Source organism: Vespula vulgaris, chromosome 10 (genome assembly GCF_905475345.1).
Source record: "Vespula vulgaris chromosome 10, iyVesVulg1.1, whole genome shotgun sequence".
Lineage (NCBI taxonomy): Eukaryota > Metazoa > Arthropoda > Insecta > Hymenoptera > Vespidae > Vespula > Vespula vulgaris.
This window is the reverse complement of record NC_066595.1, coordinates 5,985,300-6,004,344: the sequence shown is the minus strand read 5'-3', so window position 1 is coordinate 6,004,344 and position 19,045 is coordinate 5,985,300. Positions and strand designations below refer to the sequence as shown.

The window sequence follows — 19,045 nt, the reverse complement described above, 5'->3', positions numbered from 1 at the left end:
CAGCCTTCGGACAAGAAGACGGCAATATACGTGCGTACGGTGAATCGATCGATCGATCGATCGATTCTTATCGATTCTCTACGCGTCTCTACGTCGTTGCTTTTATCGGATGGACGAACGGAGCAGCAAAGTCGATTGCCAATCCTTTTTAACACTTTGAAATTTTTCTAAGGGAAGAAAATTTGGGATATTCTTTCATTTTCGATATTATCTTCGAAATCGATATTACGTTTTTAATACGATCGACTTTTTCCCCTTGTCGTTCGAAGACACCGTTCTTACAGCTGGTTTACTTCAACTATTATCCTTGTATCAATTTTTTCTTTTCTTTTTTTTTTCTTTCTTTAAATTTTCCATGGAGACACACGTGTATCGTTAGGTTCGTCGTTGCATAATCGCTTTAAATACGTTCCAATGATTTTCCCTCGGTTGAAAGGAAGATATGGGAAAGAATAATTCAATGGAAAATATCTGTTCGGATTGAAAACGTTGCACAATTTGAAATCGCTGAATCTCTTTAGACGCGTTCCTCGCAATTATCACAGCACCCGCGCTGTGATCGTAATTACATACGCGTTCACTATCAACGCTACCAATCGCGAATGCATTATTCATAACGCAGAAATAACAGTCGGCGCTCCTGCCAGGCAGGCACTGCTACGCGAACTCGATTTTCTTCAACGAGAGGACCACGAGTCTCTGCATGCGTTCCCTCGTAATTTCTTTGTCGGAAGGACAATCGATCAGTAGTCCTTTGCTGTCGTCTTTCTTACGATCGGTATTCTTGGATACCGAACAAGGATAACAAAGAAACGTAAGTAGCTCTAATAGCCTATTCTCGACAAATGGCCACGGTTTAATTTACATTCACGTTTGGAGAAACTCGATCGTACAAGATTAATCTTATGAGATCGTTTCTTATCTTAACTTTACATAATAAAAATTTTTTTATTTATTTCACATCGGATCAAGGATATTACTGTTATCGTTAATCATTTATTTTTAATTATTAGACAAATTTCGAGCGGATCGGATCGTTATTAACGATTACGAGAGAGCAGCAAGTTTTATGATCGGAAGATGATCGGTCACGGCTGTTCGTTGACATAGGTGTCGATCAAAGAGAGGGACAAAAAAGAGAGAGAGATATCTATATACATATAAGCGGACGATATTCCGTTGTAAGGATCGATGATACCTTCGGGCGATGTCGGCAAGCGAGGAGAGACAGACACGCCTGGTGTGCGAGGACGCGGAACGACTTACAGGTTCGTCACGGAATTCTCTCGTTCTGTCGAGAGACACCATTTCTCTTGACCACGATGATCTTGATCTCGCGAGCGCACAAATAAGAGTAAGAAGGAGAGACAGAGAGAGAGAGAATACGATCGAGAGGAATACGCTCATGCTTATCCTTCCTTCTTAATTTTTTCGTATTTCTCGTAAACTTTTCGTGATACTTTCCCCTCAAAATTCTACAGTTACATACTTGCACAACTAGTCGGAACACCCCGAGATACAAATCAAAGATCTATAAAATCTTTGAACTGACATAAATTCGCAATGAAACGATCTATCGATCCATCGATCGATCCTTCTTTTCTTCCTTTCTTCCTTCTTCTCTCTTTCTTCTTCCTGTCCTCTTTTCCAATAAAAAATTGTATCCCTCGTCGTGGAATGTAGATTACAAGCCGCGAGAGTATCCTACATATATCAACTGTACCTACGTAATCCACACGCGTATTAATATTCATAACGAAAACGTCGGGGACGAACGCTTCTATACATACGAATTAGCTATAACCGATCGCAAATTATGGTCGCGCGAAAGCGATTGGATTTATCGAACGGCTAAGCGTCTACGGGCGAAATTCATCCTCTGACTTCGTTATTCCAAGCCGCTATACCACGTAATAATTATGTATGTTGTGCCCTTCGAAGAATTTTAGAGAGTACCCATCGACAAACAAACCAAAAAAGAAAAAAGATATAGAGAAAGGAAAAATAAAAAGGGGAAAAAGAAGAAAGGAAAAAAAATATTACAAAACGAATAATCTCGATCGTGAAACATTTCTCGAATTGCCGCTTCGTTATTAACCTCTTGTCATCGCGATAATAGACCCCGGACGGCTCTCTCGAAAGAAATCTTGACTCGATAATAATCGAGCTGACCGGTCTGACCTGCATCTTTCTTTCTCTTTCTCTCTCTCCCTTTCCTCTTTCTCTCTCTCTCTCTCTCTCTCTCTCTCTCCCTCTCTTACGTTTCATCGTTCGACGAGCTACTCTATCCTTTTTAAAGAGAAAACAGATTAGTGACGGTAGCGATACAGATCGGTCCTCGTTGGTTCATCATCGTCATTCACTGATTCATTTCTACCCTACACTTCAAGATATCGATACATGAAGTACTATATGTTTCTCATCTGTAAAATGTTTGACAAAGAGAGAGAAAGAGAGAGAAAGATTCTACATTCATCGATGAACAAGACTCTGACTAGCTTCTTACGATAAAGAAAGAGGGTAGGAAGGGATTGAAAGAGGAGTCTCATACTCGCATCTTTTCATCGGAGGTGCTGGCATTCCTGCACGTCATCGTGTCCGCCCAGTGGCTCGGCCGAATCGCGGGGGACCCCTTATATAATTAACCATTAAATTATAAGTTTGGCTATCGAACCGCCGGCGAAGCTCAGCGCCCGACTAGAAGCAATTACTTGCCTCCCGAAGTGAGAGAGAGAGAGAGAGAGAGAGAGAGAGAGAGAAGGGGGCAAGTCGACAGCAACAACGGGGCTGAATACAAAATGAAAAGACGAAGGATAGCGATGAAGAAAATAAAGAGAGAGAGAGAGAGAGAGAGCGAAAGAGAAAGAGAGAGAGAGAGAGTTACCAGTGTGCTACCTTACTTCGAGAACAGAATTACTATCGGCCAATGGCTCCCTACTCTCAGCTGTAATGATCAGAGGCGGGACGTTTTGCCTTTTTAATCGGCATTAATCGCACCGGGGGCTCTCTCTTCCATCTCTCTTTCTTTTTCTCATATATTGTAAGAGCCTTTAGGTTAGTTCGTAAGTTGCATCGTTATATCTGCCGATGCAAGCGTTGTCGGTGGATACGCGATCTACATCGAAAGCGATCGACAAAGTATTTAGTTAGATCCTTCGAGTTTTCTTTATATCTTTGTTTTGTTTTTGTTTGTTTGTTTGTTTGTGTGTGTGTATGTGTTTTTTTTTTCTTTTCTCATGACAAGAGGGATGAAGCGTAAAAACTATGGACAAATTTTTTGTTTTATTATAGATTTTAAGTACCTTTCGTAATCTCGTCGAAGACTTTAATTTCTCTCTCGTGTATCGACTCTAACTATCGAAATATTTCTCGAAAAGAGATAAGGAGAAAGCGGAAGTATCTACTACTTTTCGTCGATTCTTTTTAACATCCAGCCGTTCTCGCCGTGTATCAGAGTGTCTTTAAAGACCACACACGGTGCAATCTCGATACCTCTTAAACCACCTATCTCTGTCCTTTTCTCTCTCTCTCTCTTTCTCTCTCCAGCCTGTTCGGGCCTTACATCGTCGGTAAAGCATGTCAGTACCAAAGGCGCAGCTTTGTCGCCATACGATCTCCGGCCTCGCGATACAAACGACCTTTTCTTCGACGGCTAATCCCGATTTAATGTTGCACTCCTCCTCCTTCTCCTCCTTCCTCTTCCTCTTCTTCCTCGTTTTCTTCTTGTACACGTCTTCCGAACAGGAAATATCCTTCCGATGATTCTACGAACGTTTATCGCTAAGCTTGAAAATCAGTCGGCAAAATAAAATAAAATAAACACCTCTGTCTTTCTCTCTCTCTCTCTCTTTCTCTTTCTTTTTTTCTTTCTCTCTCTCTTATAAGTTTTTTTTAATAACAGTATAATGGAGAATACAAACGACATATATATATGTGTATGTGTGTATGTATGTATATGTAGAAGTATAGATGTTCATGTTGGATCATAATGGCCAACTCAGCAGCCGTGGAAAACGCGTAAAGTTCCTCGCTCGCTTCTTCCGTGACGCTCGCATGACGGACATTAATTTGCGGTGTCGTTTAATGATTATAATTAGGCGTAACGTTTGACGCACCGTTGTGTTTCCTGCCACAGGCGACACGCGCTTCTTGGGAAAACTGCAGCCCCTTTCATACGACACTAATGACTCTTGCGGAGTCGCGTGTAACGTTAATCCTTTTAACGAATCCTTAGAGGATTCAATAACGATCCTTCGGGCTCTTTAATAATTTTATTAAGACTTTTCTTTTTCTCTTTATTTTATTTCTCCTTCTTCTTCTTCTTCTTCTTCTTCTTCTTCTTCTTCTTATTATTATTATTATTATAATTATTATTCTCTTGATAATTGAAATTACACGAGTATATAGCTTAATAGAAATAATTTAATGTCCTTAATGAATCCTAGCTCTTTTTCTGTTTTTCTTTCTTCCTTTCCCTCTCTCTCTCTCTCTCTCTCTCTCTCTTTTTAGTAGAATAAAAGGAAAAGAAAATCTTTGGAAACTTCTACATACGTTCTGGTGCTCGACGATTAGACGACGATTTTCCACGGAGTTTTCCAACGCGCGAAAAAACATTCTTCCGAAGCGGAATTCTTAGAAACACGCTTGTTACCGAACATAAATCGTATTATATTAGCGAGCAATTATATTAACGAGAAACAACGATTGTGGAAAATTCCTTTGGTATTAAAAAAAAAATCGATGTCTCTTTCATTATCTTCCCGAAGAATCCGTCCTCGAATTTCTAACGTGCTTTAAAGATTCCCGCTTAATCACTGAACGAATAATTCGATAAGGAAATATGCGAATTCTAATAATCCTATTGGTTTCTTCGTTAATGCAAAAATTTCTTTGGTGCACGGTTTACGATATAACGTCGGTATTCTTTAGGGATTGAAAAGAAAAAGAAAATAAAAAGAAAAAGAAATATATATATATATATATGTATATATATATATATTCATATAAATATTCTCCTTTCGATTTTAATTATAGATTTCTACTTTCTCATTTACGAGGAAAAATTTTTGATCCTGAACGAACGATCGAATCGATTTCTTTTCGATCAAACGATTTATTCGCGTAGTCGGTAAGAAAGTTTCTTTGACATTTGGCGCAAACCTTCTTTCTTTCTTTCTTTCTTTCTAGATCGCCGAAGAATCGAATCGTTTTATATCGTTTTAATAATCGTGCGCCGATTCGACGCTCATGCTACAATAATGTATATTAGCAAGATCGTTATTCTCTTCATTACTGGTGCGCATAACGTTGCCGCTTGTATCGGCCTCGAAGGAGATCGTCATTAATATGCCAAGAGATAGAAACAACATAGTGCCAACTATAGAGAAGGATTCACCAGAAGGATAAATCTGTATAAGCGAGCGTAACTTTTTTTTGCGATGACTCCTATAGATTAACGTCAGAGATTTTGTTGTTAATCGCTCACGACGGGAACGATTAAGAGGATCTATCGGATGATTCAAAGGAACGTCTTAACATATTTTACCGTGCGATCCGATCGATACGATACCATTCATTTGAATTTCCTAAGTTAACTTATAATTTAGCTTAGATATATTTATTCGTTGATTAGAAGGAAAGGAAACGAAAAACAAAGAACAAACAAAAAATTGAAACAAATAGAAAAAGAAATAACAAATGGTAATGATCGATAAGCGATTTCATTAAAATAAAAACATAAAGGACGAAAGATTCGAACGCTGATTCGCATAATATCATAGATAAAACTATTCGGCTTTCCTTTCTATTCTACAATGTGTGCAACGTTTGGTAAGGTAATCGGGAGAATGAACGGTAGATCGGTCGCATTTGTCGTGCAGATAATTAGCCATAAATCTTAGTCTAGTGGATTCGTTCGATCGAAAGGGAAATAGATTTACATGGTGCTCGCCGTGATCTCACATTTTATAGCCTCTCTCATTTGGTTTTATTGCATCAATGAAAACAAGTGTCGTGCTTCGAGTATGCGTCGATAATTTAATATTGTTATTCTACAACCGTGACGAAACGGTTACGAATTCGCAAGAGTACTTAGACGAGGGTGCAGCTAAGTTATTTTATCCAGGAACTCGCGATCCTCGCGTACGTTCTTTCTTATATGTGCATACGTACGCACGTGCTATATTTCTGTTGGTCCATATTAGAATCTGTAACCGGATCGGTTGACAAGAGTCACGCGAATAAAACTTCGGAATGGAATGCGACTCGATTATCAGTCTTTTCCATATCGGCGTCGGCGAAAGTAACGTTGGACAATTTTTTTTTTCTCAAATTCTTCGGGGTATTATACTTCGAACGTAATATCGTTCGATACGATAAATCCGATATTTATCGAGTCCCGGGACCGACGTTGCGGACAAAATAAAAGAAGGATTCATAATTCTCGCTTTTACGGTGCATAGAAAAAAATAGAATCGATTCTTAACGTTCAAAAGAAAAATAATAATAAGAAGAATAAGTAGTAGAAGAAGAAGAAGGAAACCGAAGAGGATAGAAATATTTATCCCGAAGAAGAGGACTATCAGCGAGGGATAGTCAAACACGATCTTCCGCGTGTAGGGGTCGCGTACTCGCTTTCGAGCGGAGTTGTAAATTCGTGAAGGGCCCTTGGTTGCGTGCCCTTTATAGGCAAAGAGTCGGAGGCTCTTAAGGGACCATCGTTGAAGTTTTAAGGTCCGCGCCGAGCAAGCCGGATCGTGGACATGATTGCATTTGCATTATACACGCCGTGGCGCGCACGTAGATTTATCTGCCCCTGGGGTTTATTTATCTGGAGTTATAGCAAACACTGACCGGCCCGAAGTTAGCCAATAACGTATGGTAATGGAGGGCTCCGATTGACTTTTTTCATTCTCTCTCTCTCTCTCTCTCTCTCTCTCTCTGTATGTCTTTCTCTTTCCCTTTGCATCTTTTCATCAGTCTCTTCCTTCTCTTTCTTTCATCTTCTTCTTCTTCTTCTTCTACTTCTCCGTTGCCATTCCTCCGACCGATGCAAACGAACCCTGAACTTTTGACCCTACGAGAGAGAACTCTCTCATTTTTGGTTTCTTCTCATTGGTAACATTTCGACATTTTCATCTTATCTTCAAATTATCCTGGTGACGAGTTTTCAAATGACGTCATCAGAATCGTTGAAAAATTCATGTCTCATCATACGATTCCATTCCTCTCGCAAAACCAGCTGTTGCTTGGAATTAGCGCGTTTCTTTAGCACGGCCGTACGATTTTATCGGAATTATCCAAAGTCACGTAGAGGCCGATCGGCACGAACGGGCGTGCTCGAGAACGATGATATCGGAATAATAGCCCTCTCGGAAAAAAGTATTTAATTAAAATTGCATCCCGTTCTCCCTCTATTACGCTTTTTCTTTGAAATGCGTCAAGCACTTCTTCTTTTTTCTTTCTTTTTAAAAAAGACAAGAGAAGGGAAGAGAACGAAGAGGTGATGATTCCAGAAACTATCGACGTTGCAAATCAGGTTTTTCACGTTATTGATGGTGATTGGCGATGATGTTCGTGAACTGAATATTAAGTGCATATGAAGAGAAATCTCTTCTTAGTTTATTTAAGCAATCAGAAGAAAAAACGTAAAAGAATGAAACAAATAAAAAAAGATTAATTTATATATATATAAATTAATATATATATATATATATATATATATATATATATACATAAACATATATGTATATATACATATTAGCGAATGAGGCCGGAAAGATTGTCGGAATAGATAGATTCGTCTTTTAAGAGATCGAAATTAACGGAACGAAAAACTTTTTCATCTTCGACGTTAGAAAATTTCAAGACTGAGAAAAACTTCGAACATCGTGGTACTATCCATAAAGTTTCAATGAAGAAAGAAAAATAATGAGATGTTAGCGATAACACGAATTCCTAAAAGAACGATATCGAAGGAAAGAAACTATATAAGTTTACTTAACATTAACAAGTAATATGAATTTTTTCGATGTAATAAATTTGTCTTTAAAATTATCCATACCATAGTGAAATAGCTTTTGTTACTAGGATTCTCGCGATATTATTTCAGGCTCAAAATTATGACGACCGAGGTGTCCCATTAGCGAACATGCCAACAGTGGCTCTTCGGTGGGCTTTATTATCCGCGAAATGGGCGATTCTCGTTGGCGAGAAAAGGGCAGCTGTCTCATTAGCGCTCGGCTGGCGGCTTCTCGCGCGGTTGGAGATCGATGCCGCCAAGCGAGTGAGCGGGCATTTTCTATCTCTTTCTGTCTTTCTTTTACTCTTTGATTTCGTGCCTCGAAACGAGAAGAACTATTCTCCTTGAGATTGATATATAGCTTGTATCGACAAAAAAAAGTGTTCTCTAACGATCACCGTGACACGTTTTCGTCTGCGAATCGAAAGTGTCCCTTTATCGATCGATCGATCGATCGATCGATCTTTAGTTCCCATATCACACGTAAAGTCTGGAATAAGAAGAAATCAAGACGCGATCTCAATTTTACGATCAATAGTTAGACGTATAAGACGTTATCTCGTATACGATATCGTTATATCCCTCGCGATTTCGTGCATGATCGTGACGCGATTTCCTCGTTAATATCCACCTTTTGATACTCTTCGCAGTTACTTCGTTTTATCAAAATCATAAAAGGTTTCGGGAGATTTCGAAAACTATTCGAGAATGTGAGTATCAAGTTGTTATTATAAAACTTGTATTATTGGACGATGATAGTTATATAAAATACTCAAATATTTATGAACCGAAAGGCAAGTAAGCAAAGTTTAAATAAAAAATAAAAATAAAAAAAGAAATGAAATGAGAATCTCATTGGAATCTGGGTTAACACAGAAGAACGTTTCCTTCTTATGAAATTACTTATCTCGAAATTATTTTAAAGTATACTGAACAAGTATAACGTTAACGAATTATTTAATTATTTTTATTAACATAGTCCTAAATGAAATATAAATTGTAATATATATATATACATGATTCGTAATATAAATATATACATACTTATTAATTTGTATCATATACGAATAACTTAAGCATTACACGTTACCTTCTCGAAATAAAATACATTTTCCTTCGATACAGAAACGTTTTCAATTTTAATAAAAGTTTATATTAATTAATATCTACAAAATTATCTTTCTCTGTCGATGTAGCATTATCGTTACGGTTCTTTAAACTAGAACAGTATCTAACGATCTAATAATTTTACTCTAAAATTAACTTTCGAATATTTTTTTCAATCATTTTATGTTTCATCTTATAAATAAATAAACGGAGATACACACACACACACCACACACACATATATAAAAGAAAGTGAAGAGAAATGTAGACATAGAAGGTTCGGGTTCGCACGTGATGGCTATTCTCGCGTAGTGTAGATGACGTAACCAACTCGCTCCCACATACGTCTATACATTAGGTCCCAAGAGAGAGAGAAAGAGAAAGAGAGAAAAAGAGAGAAAGAGAGAGAGAGAGAGAGAGAGAGAGAGTTGCTAGAAATGAATACATAAACTCAACCTTTCCAATCCCCTCGTGTGGCTTACGGCGGCGTTCTTACGACGACGTGGACGTGCAAAGGAAGGTAGGCTACCGAAGTGAGATATTAACTGTCCAATCGGTATCGCGGTTCACGCTAGATCGAACTTGAGCGTTTACATGCGTCGATCTCGGCCTTCTAGATCAAGCTACTTCGGATTTTACGCCAGATCTTGGCCGTACGCCCACGATACTCGGCTAACTGGTCTCTCTTGCGATAACCTCGAAAGGCAATGATCAGATTTTGTCCTCTGCGATTTACACGTATTACCACTTTTTTTATGTACAACTTTTTGCCCACGGAATTTAGATGGATTTGCATTTAAATCGATCGACTTCGAAGGTAAAGAAAAAGAGGAAAAGAAGAGAGGAAAAGGGAAGAAGAAGAAGAAGAAGAAGAAAGAGACTCGTTACGAATTTTATGTAAACGAGATAGATTAATAGCTTATAAATTAAAATTCACGATTTATTTGATAGACATCGTTATTATTTTTTATTTGTTCGTCGGATTTATATTATACTTGGATACACGTTCGATTATTAATACTATTTATTTCCTATTACGTACGATAAGTAAATCATAAAGCAATATGTCAATGTCGATAATAATGTTGACCTGTTGATCGAAAATCAATATTTTTTTTTTTTTTTTTTTTAGCTAATCTCGTAACTCGTTCGTAAGTAAACCGCGATTCGGTGGAAGCAGTGATTAAGTATTTCAATGACTTTTATAGCAGTAATATATTTGAAAACCGTTGAAAATGCTGTGCAACATTGCGCAGCTTTGAAAGTAATTTGAGTTGAGTCATACCTTAAAAAGAAAAGAAGGAAAAAGAAAAATGAAAGAAATAAACACAAGAATGATAGCTATTGGAAAATACTTGTTGGAAAAATTGCAGCGAACGTCGCGCATTGTTGAATATCATTTATGCTTCGAATCGATTACAAATTATTCGTTATATGGTATGAACGATAGTTAAAACGTATTATAATCTAGGAGTAACATTCTTGAATCAGCTGTTAAAGCGAAGAGAATTCGATCAAAAAAAAAAAAAAAGAGAAAAAAAAGAAATGAAAAAAAAAGTCATAATGAAAAGATGAGAAATATTTTAGGTTGTTGCGTCGAGAAATTTTGACGAGCGTTGAAACAGATTTTCTTTTAATCGATGAGAGACTTCGGATAAATTAACGTCGAACGCGTCCAACAGTCGATTTTCACTCGAGCACGATAACGAAAGAATATATCTGACAGCGGTGTCGAGGAGTTTGCCCCGTGACATTTTCCTTGGCGTGGCGCCCACCACCCACGGCAGTAAATGTCACTCTCTGAAAAGGAACGTGATCGATGCCTCTCGTTCGTTCGTTTTAACCTAAGGTCCTTATAAAGTTTCTGTATGGGAAGCGAGTCTGAGTAATCGTCTGAGGGAGAAACGAGGAAGAGAGAGAGAGAGAGAGAGAGAGAGAGAAAAGATCTTGCAACGCGCGAAATATGTCCGACGGTCTCGCTCGGATCGATTTTACGTCGACGTAATCGAAGTTTTAACATTCTCTTTTTCAATCCGGTATTTAACGAAACATGGAACGTTTCGAGAAAGTGTTCTTCGTACTAATTGTAAGAAATCTAAGTTATCGCTTAGATTGTTTTTTAAAAGAAAAATTTATCTAGTCGTTATCTTTCTTTCTTTCCTTCTTCTTCTTCTTTTCTTTCTTGGTTTATAAAATTTAACAACATTTTTTGAAATAAAACAGAATCGTAATAAAAATTTTAAATACGGTTGAAATCATTTTGATAATTATTATTATATTTAAACGAATGAGGATTTAAATAAATGAAGAAGAAAAAAAAGAAGAAATGCTCTTTAGTATTTCGATAGAAAGAAATACGGTACGACGGTAAAAATGTGAACGTAGAATACAAATATTAACGACGAGGTTAGAGACGAAGGAAAATACTTTTATCGACAAGGACAAATTTCAAACTATAGCAAGAGAGTATTCTCGGAGTCTTGGAACGTCTCAATTCCATGCGCACGTTCGATTCGCCCGTTGCACCTTTTAAAATGCTGCCCGATGCCGGTCGCGACTGGACAGCAGCATTTGCATAATCTTAAAAGGCATCTGGAAAGCACGCGCTGCGTTTATACGAACGAATATGCCGATGACTTCGCGATAACGGAGCAACGGAGAGGATCGAGGGAAGGTAAAAGACAGGAGGCATTCGTTCGTCGAACGAGTCCAAGAATGACCTGACTCGGGAATTTCGATGGCGACGCGACAAAATAATGACGTATCTTGTCGCCTTTGGGGAAGAGAAAGTCGAAGGATCGAAGATGGCGATAGCCTTTCATCGATCTCATCGGACTTTATCCCCGTAAATCGATTTATCCTATATTGACACGAAGACTCGATGCAGATAGGATCATTAATACTGTGAGATAAAAAATGATCGCACAGTGACTCTTATAGATATTTAAACAAAATTAAAAAAGAAAAAAGACGAAGAAAAAGATATAGAGTAATTGGTTTTTACAATCGAATAGAACCGTACATCGGTACTCGATGGGCATGACGATGCCGACCATCAAATATACTCTATCAATCCATAAATATTCTCTAGTCTATTCTTTACGTCAAACTATAATAATTGAATGTCTTCATAATCATACCTGACTAGATAATTCCATTGATAAAACCTTTTCCACATAAACTTCTCCAGACAATTATGGATTCAACCATATGATTATTCTCGTAAAGTGGTAGTTGTCGAAGAATTTCCATTCGAGCTCGTAGCCTATATACCTAATTCAAGGTAAAGGAGATCACTTAGTATCATTGCAGTGGAGGATGTAGGAATCGGACAAACCAAGTTAGAGTTCTACGAACGAAGAAGGAAGAGATGATGTTGGGGATTCGTACGAGTGCTTTGGGAGCCGGAAAAGAAGGGTTGGGTGGGAAAGCGTGTGCGCCGTACAAGATAGAAAGAGAGGGTGGAGAGGAGGGTCCTTCTGGTGGCGAACAGCGTGTAACACGTGGCAGTATCTTGTATCGGGGCCGCGATCCCCCGCTGGTAGCACGGTGTTCTCTATGCGCGGCACTGCCATTCGCCCCCTCTCCTCGCTCCTCGGAGCGGATGCCAGTGGCGGCTTCGAGAGCAACCAGCAGTTAGTGGTGGGGGAGAAAGAGGGAGACCCACCGGTGGGCCCGGCTCACCCCACTCACTTCAGGGCCCACTCCGCGCGTCTCCTTCTTTTGTAGCATGCCTACAAGAGTAGATTTCCTGCAGATAACTCTCAAAGGCACGGAGGTCCGTCGGTGGCCTTAGCTTCGCTCTCCCCTCTCCCCTTTCTCTCTTTCTCTCTCGTAAGTATGTCTCTATACTATACCAACGTATTTGCGTATGTGTTAGTGGTAAGCGCGTACATTACGTATATATCTTATGCGCCTCGGCGTTGGTACCCGGGTTCACGCGAGGTCATTGCAAGGTTGCCTTTTCAAGCGACCGCCTCGGTCAGAGCTATCTCCGAGCGAAGACCACTTTCCCTGCTCCACCGGGTGTATATACCCGGTATATACGATATCCGATCGACCAAGATTTTTCGACGTTTATGAATGTTCGTGATTTATGGATTACATATTTTAATAAACGATGATACCTATTGGTTTATATGATATATCGAGAGGTAAGAGATATCGAAAAAGAAGTGCTTTTTATAAAATCGTTTGCGAATCGATAAGCGAATGGAAATAGGCGATGTGTTTTCACCGGAAGTAACAAGAAGGCGAGGTCGGGACTAAAGGTCCGAGCGTGCTTACAAACAGTTGTTCGTGAATTTCAATCGACTTGGAAAGTTCAGGGTCGACTACGAATAACGCGTTTATCCTACCTGGATATTTCATGAAATCGTCTCGATTTCGAATCGTCGAAAGAGATCGTCGAAGAAGAACCATGCTTTCCAAGCGCGGCAAATCGCGGCCGATTTATCGCCCGCGCCGGTTTAAAAGCAAGGAAGGAACGTTAATGGCGAGTTATTGCACGGGCACGCGGGCGAACATTTATCAGGGATTTAGCCGATAATAGAAAGCGAGTGGGCAATTTGTATGGTGGCCGATAATAAACTGTAACCACCCACGTGTCTTCGTTCATTCTTCGTTCACTCGTTCGATCGTGAATTTTTCGATATTTATTGTAGTATCAATTTGCCGCATTGCCTTCTTTTTTTTTTAACACCTGATTCATAATGTTAGGTATACCGGGAGCATCCACTCTCTTACGATGTGTATGTCGTAGGGACGAATCGTATTATCGATCGTTGTTCATCGATCGATCATTGTCAGAATGTCTCCGAGTTCGTGTCTTGCTTTTTCAATTTAAAAGAAAAAAAAGATAGAAAGAAAAAAGAGAGTGAGTGAAAAAGAGAGAAGAAGTCTTTCGTAGATTTGGAGTTATCGTATCTGGCTACCTGGCGATACGTTCAGGATTTCAAGAGGTTCGAGAAATCGCAGATAAGACTCGTAGCCCACGTGAACGGAATAAATTGTTAGACGAGGTTCGATCGCCGTGGCACGGTAGAACAATCGGAGAAAGTATCGGACGGCTAGAGTGCAGAAAAAATGTAGGAAAGGTCGAGTCGATAACGAGATCGTGATAGCTGCCGTATGCTTTATACACCGTAGCTCTATCGATCTTCGCGCGTGTGTTTATGTGGGACGCGAGCTTATGCGGTCTCGTCGTAGCCGTACATATTCAATGCAATGCCAGCTCCCTCGCATGCTTTAGCAGCAATACTTTCTCGTAGCGTCATTAAGGGATGCCTGTAATTAACGTGAACGTATCTCTCGAAGAAAGTTCATTAGGACGACTCTTTTTCTGTCTTCTTTCCTCCCTCCCTCTTCCTCCCTCTCTCTCTCTCTCTCTCTCTCTCTCTTTTTATTTTTCATCGATCCTCCTCAGTAACTATCAACGTGGTACCAAACGAGAATTCGTAAGTGGAAAATGACACATCGTTTGTGCCTTTGGTCGTAGTTGAATCGTGAGAATTTTCACGATACTCTCTTGACAAAAAACGAGTCCTAATCGTGGTTGACGTATCTTCATAGATGGCGTACACCTAGTGGTCTCGTCGTCTCTTCTCATCGATTCATCGAGGAACACTAAACCGAACGTACATACATTCAATACGTTCTCGTCCAGTTTCGTGCTCGTTCCAGCTCGTTCGTTCCGTGGGATTTGCGAGTGGAAAGTAAGAGACATAAAAGACGAACATCGAGCGGCTGGCCAGCAAGAGCGGTGGCTTCATTACCGGGAAACCTGTTAGTTATGCTAATATCGACTTACAAACCCTTCATTATCGCTGATGAGCAATTAATACGCCTGCCTGCCCCTTGGCCGGCAGTGCTAATGCACTCCGAATGTCTCTCAATTACACGGCGACAACACAGAGTTGTCCGCAAGGACGCTCCAGCAGCCTCTTCGTTTCTCGATCTTCTTTTCGCTTGGAGCTTATCGGAACTCGAGCTCTTTACTCTGAATATTTTACTGCGTCAAAGTATATCCTACATGTTCACCTGTCACGAACACGATAAACACCTTTTCCCAAGATGGAGCATCTTCTCTTCTTTTTTTCGAGTCTTTTTCCCCTTTACTCTTTTTTCCTTTTTGCTTTTTGTGTTTGTTTGTTTGTTTGTTTGTTTACTTATTTTTGTTAACTTAACATACTCGCTGCTATACAAATCATTTTCTTTCTTTTTCTTATCCAGAACCAGCACTTATATTTACTTATGATAACAGAACGCGATTAAATCCTATAGATATTTATCGATATGATCGGTGATTGGCCATTGAAGGCCAATAAGGTAGATATTGGAACTCTGGAGATAAAAGAGAAAGCTTTGGGAAATCAAAGTAGCGAGGACACCTCGAGTTAGCTTATCTCTTGGTAGCCTAACCAGTCTGTTTCTCGTCGAGACTCATTAAGTCGCCCTTATTCGAACGAACCAGCAGGAAGATAGAGAAAGAGAGAAAGAGAGAGAGAGAGAGAGATGCCGAGGACGACAGTTCCTTCGGTTTCCTTCCTCTTTTAATATGAGAATAAGAGCAAAAAAGATGACTGGAGCCGGCCGTCGTTGCTGTTGCTGCTTGGTACGAGCTTCTTACCATCTGGATGGAGAGAGAGAGAGAGAGAGAGAGAGAGAGAGGGAGAGAATGAGAGGGAGAGAAAGAAAGAGAGATGGGCGTGGTGCCGCATATTTAAGCAGGATAATATGTAGAAAGAGGTGAAAAGGAAGAAGATGAGAAGAACGGAAAAGGTTGTCTCTACTTACTGAGAAACATGAAAACGTAAGACAAGGTCTTTCTTAACGAAACATCGGTGACGATAACGAGGGACCAATTTAAAAGAGAAATGCGAGCATCTTATAATGCACGTCCCACATAATAAACTTTTAAATTAATAATTCAATAAAATATATCATAATGTAAAGTTAGAAATAGATTAGAAATGCATTAGTTCTATAATAATTATAATTAGTTTTGTGGAATAAGAAAATGTAATTTAAATGACGTTAAAGTATGATTAGATCAATCATACATTTAAAGTCATATATAATAATTATTTATAAAATGAAATAAAGTAAAATAAATATAAAGCACGTACGGTAAGTTTGTCGCTAATCGAGCTCTTCTTAAACGATTCTAAGAAACTTTAATTATCCTCACGAATAAAAGTCTACGTGGGTATTATGTACATTGTTCTTTTGCAAAATCGTAGAATTATAAATTAATTTGTCAAGAATTGATTTTCATATTATCTAATTTTCATGTTAGACTTTACTTGAATATTAGAAAGTATACGTTTTAGTCTACTAGTCTACTAAAATAAATATGTTGAAAGTAAGTATACTAGTTTAATAAAAAAAGTATACTAGTTTTTTTTTTTTTGAGTGTATACAGACAAACACGTGCATATAGAAATCTTAGAAACGTTTTTAAATAAACTCTAGTACTCGTATACCTGTCACCAAAGACCTCAATGACATTCAATCTGTTAACAATACTTGATTGTTGCTTAAAGAATGTTTGCTTATTTTATCGTAGTTTGCATATAGAATGGATGATAGATGATGCATCGTAAATGGATGCATGTCGAGATGCATTTATATTGCACAATAAAATATGCGTTTCAAATTCACTTAGAATATTGATATTATAAACGCATGAGTGAACGATCTCTAAAAAATGTCTATACGATTAGATTCAGAACGTATTACTTGTTTCGTAGAGTCGCTTAGAATCGCAAAGTGTCGTGTATTATCTTATATATAACACTCTAACGTTGTTAGGTTGTTACATTGTTACGTTGATTAAGCTGAATTAGATAATCGTAATTAATTAAATATCTTATTAAATACATTTATCTTTTTATATATATATATATATATATATATATATATATCCCTAATATTTTTTCGTACGTAAAAGATTTAAAAGAATTGATTATCACATAATCTAATTTTCATGTTAGACTTCACTCGGATATTAGAAAGTATACTTTTAATTTATATATATATATACATATACATATATAAATAAGTCAATCTATCGATCAGTCCATCGATTACTTCTCTTTTACAATAATCTTCTATTTAGAATGATTCATCAAAAAACCAAAGATATACATATACACGAAATGGCAATGAAATAATTGGGTTATTACGGATCCGATTAAATCCGTGGAATTCTTCGCAAAGTCTCTTTCCCAAGTAGTCCTATACCTATAGAGAACGAAAGATATCCTAGGTTGTGGTCCCTGGTGCCGCATTCCAGCACAGCATGGCACACACCATACCACCAGACCATAACGATATTCGATCGGATCGGAATAACTAGAAGGCGAGACACGGGTCGCACACATAGCGATAAGAAGAACGAAGAACGAAGAAAGAGGGTTCGCGGAGAAAGACGGAAGCAAGAAGAAGGCGAGAGAATAGCACGACGAGGTGCATGTACGGGGTTGCTTGGTTGCTTGGTTGCTTGGTTGGTTGCTTGGTTGCTTGGTTGCTTGGTTGGTTAGTTGGTTGGTTGGTTGGTTGGTTGGTTGATCTGGTTAGGCTGGTGCTTCGGTTGCTGCCGACGCTGCCGACGCCGCTCGTCGGCCGGTCGAGAGAGGCGCGCGACGACCTCGACAGGGCGTGGCGGGTCACCGGTCCTCGTTCCCTCTCGCGCAGTGCCGTAACAACCGATTGACTGTACCCGTGTCTTTTCTGCCTCTTCGAATTCTTGTAATTCGGTCAAAGATTTCATTTTCGTCACATCGAACTTATTGTCGCGTCAGACTTATCGTTATCGTTAATAAGACGAAGAGAGAAAGAGAGAGAGAGAAAGAGAGAGAGAGAAAGAGAGAGAAAGAGAAGAAACAACTACTCTTTACACAACAAATATAAAATAGTAGAACACATGAAAGAGATTACGAGGTTCGTTAGCCTTTATTACAAACAATACGACAGAGATTACGTCGAAAATAAAATCGTGTTCTGATTTATCGAAAGTAAAGGAATAAAGAGGAATGATTAATAACGATGACAAATAACGACTCTTCGAACATCTGTTTAAGATTTCGATCGAAAAAAAAAGAAAGAAAGAAAAGAAAAGAAAAGAATCGTTCGTTGAATCCAGTACAAAGCGGGAAGTGGTTTTCCTACGAGTGGTTAGTACGACTCGAGGGCTTATCTCATTAATGCAAAACCATCGTAGGAGTTTATAGACAATTCTTGGCTATCGGGGATCGTTTCGTACGATCTTGGATCGTTGGGCACGCCGTGACAAATACAAACTCGTGGCAACTTTTCGAGCACGTTAAGCTCGACCGTAAAAGTTACCGAAGAACCCGTTGGACGAGGAAAGTCGATCGTACTTGTAACTCTCATACGATTTTGTGTCAGGAGCGCGCTTTCGCGACTCGCTTGTTACTCGGTCATTTTGACAGGCGGTGCTAGCTGTGCCTGTGTTTGTGTTTGTAACTGTGTTTGTGTCAGTGGCAACGGCAATAGCAACGGCAACGGCAACGGCAACGGCTATTCCGCGACAAACTCGTTCCGTTTGACGGAATTGGGGCCGAGAACGAGCGAGCGAGCGAGCGAGCGAATGAACGAGCGAGCGAATGAACGAACGAACGAACGAACGAGCGAGCGAGTAAGCGAGTAAGCAGTGCTCCGTTTTGTGCCGGCGTGTCCGAGTAATTGCTCGAATCACGGTAAACTCGAGATAAGATCGATCGTACTGGCAACAACTTAGAAACGTATATAGGTAGATAGGTGTACGAGTGTTTGCCGTATTGGAATGAAAATATAATGGACGGTGATTATATTTCTTTCTTCTTTCTTTTTGTTTTTCAAGTATCTTATCATATCTATCGAATGTATTCTTTCTTTTTTCTTTTCTTTTCTTTT

The 19,045-nt window shown here is 39.1% G+C and overlaps 1 protein-coding gene across 10 annotated transcripts in view; it reads left to right on the top strand.

The window, feature by feature from the left end:
• The window catches only part of LOC127067062 (serine/threonine-protein kinase Warts-like), a 142,756-nt gene that overhangs the window by 95,448 nt on the left and 28,263 nt on the right, over positions 1-19,045 (top strand). Inside the window, exon 6 of one of the 10 annotated variants that reach the window (XM_051001576.1) lies at positions 14,699-16,960. The exons of 8 other annotated variants lie outside the window; for them this stretch is intronic. In XM_051001576.1, coding sequence (XP_050857533.1) covers positions 14,699-14,713 — 15 coding nt within the window. In that variant the 3' untranslated portion in view covers positions 14,714-16,960. Of the gene's footprint in view, positions 1-8,110; positions 9,034-14,698; positions 16,961-19,045 lie in introns of those variants that run through there. One more of the 10 variants, XM_051001570.1, reaches the window with a different exon arrangement.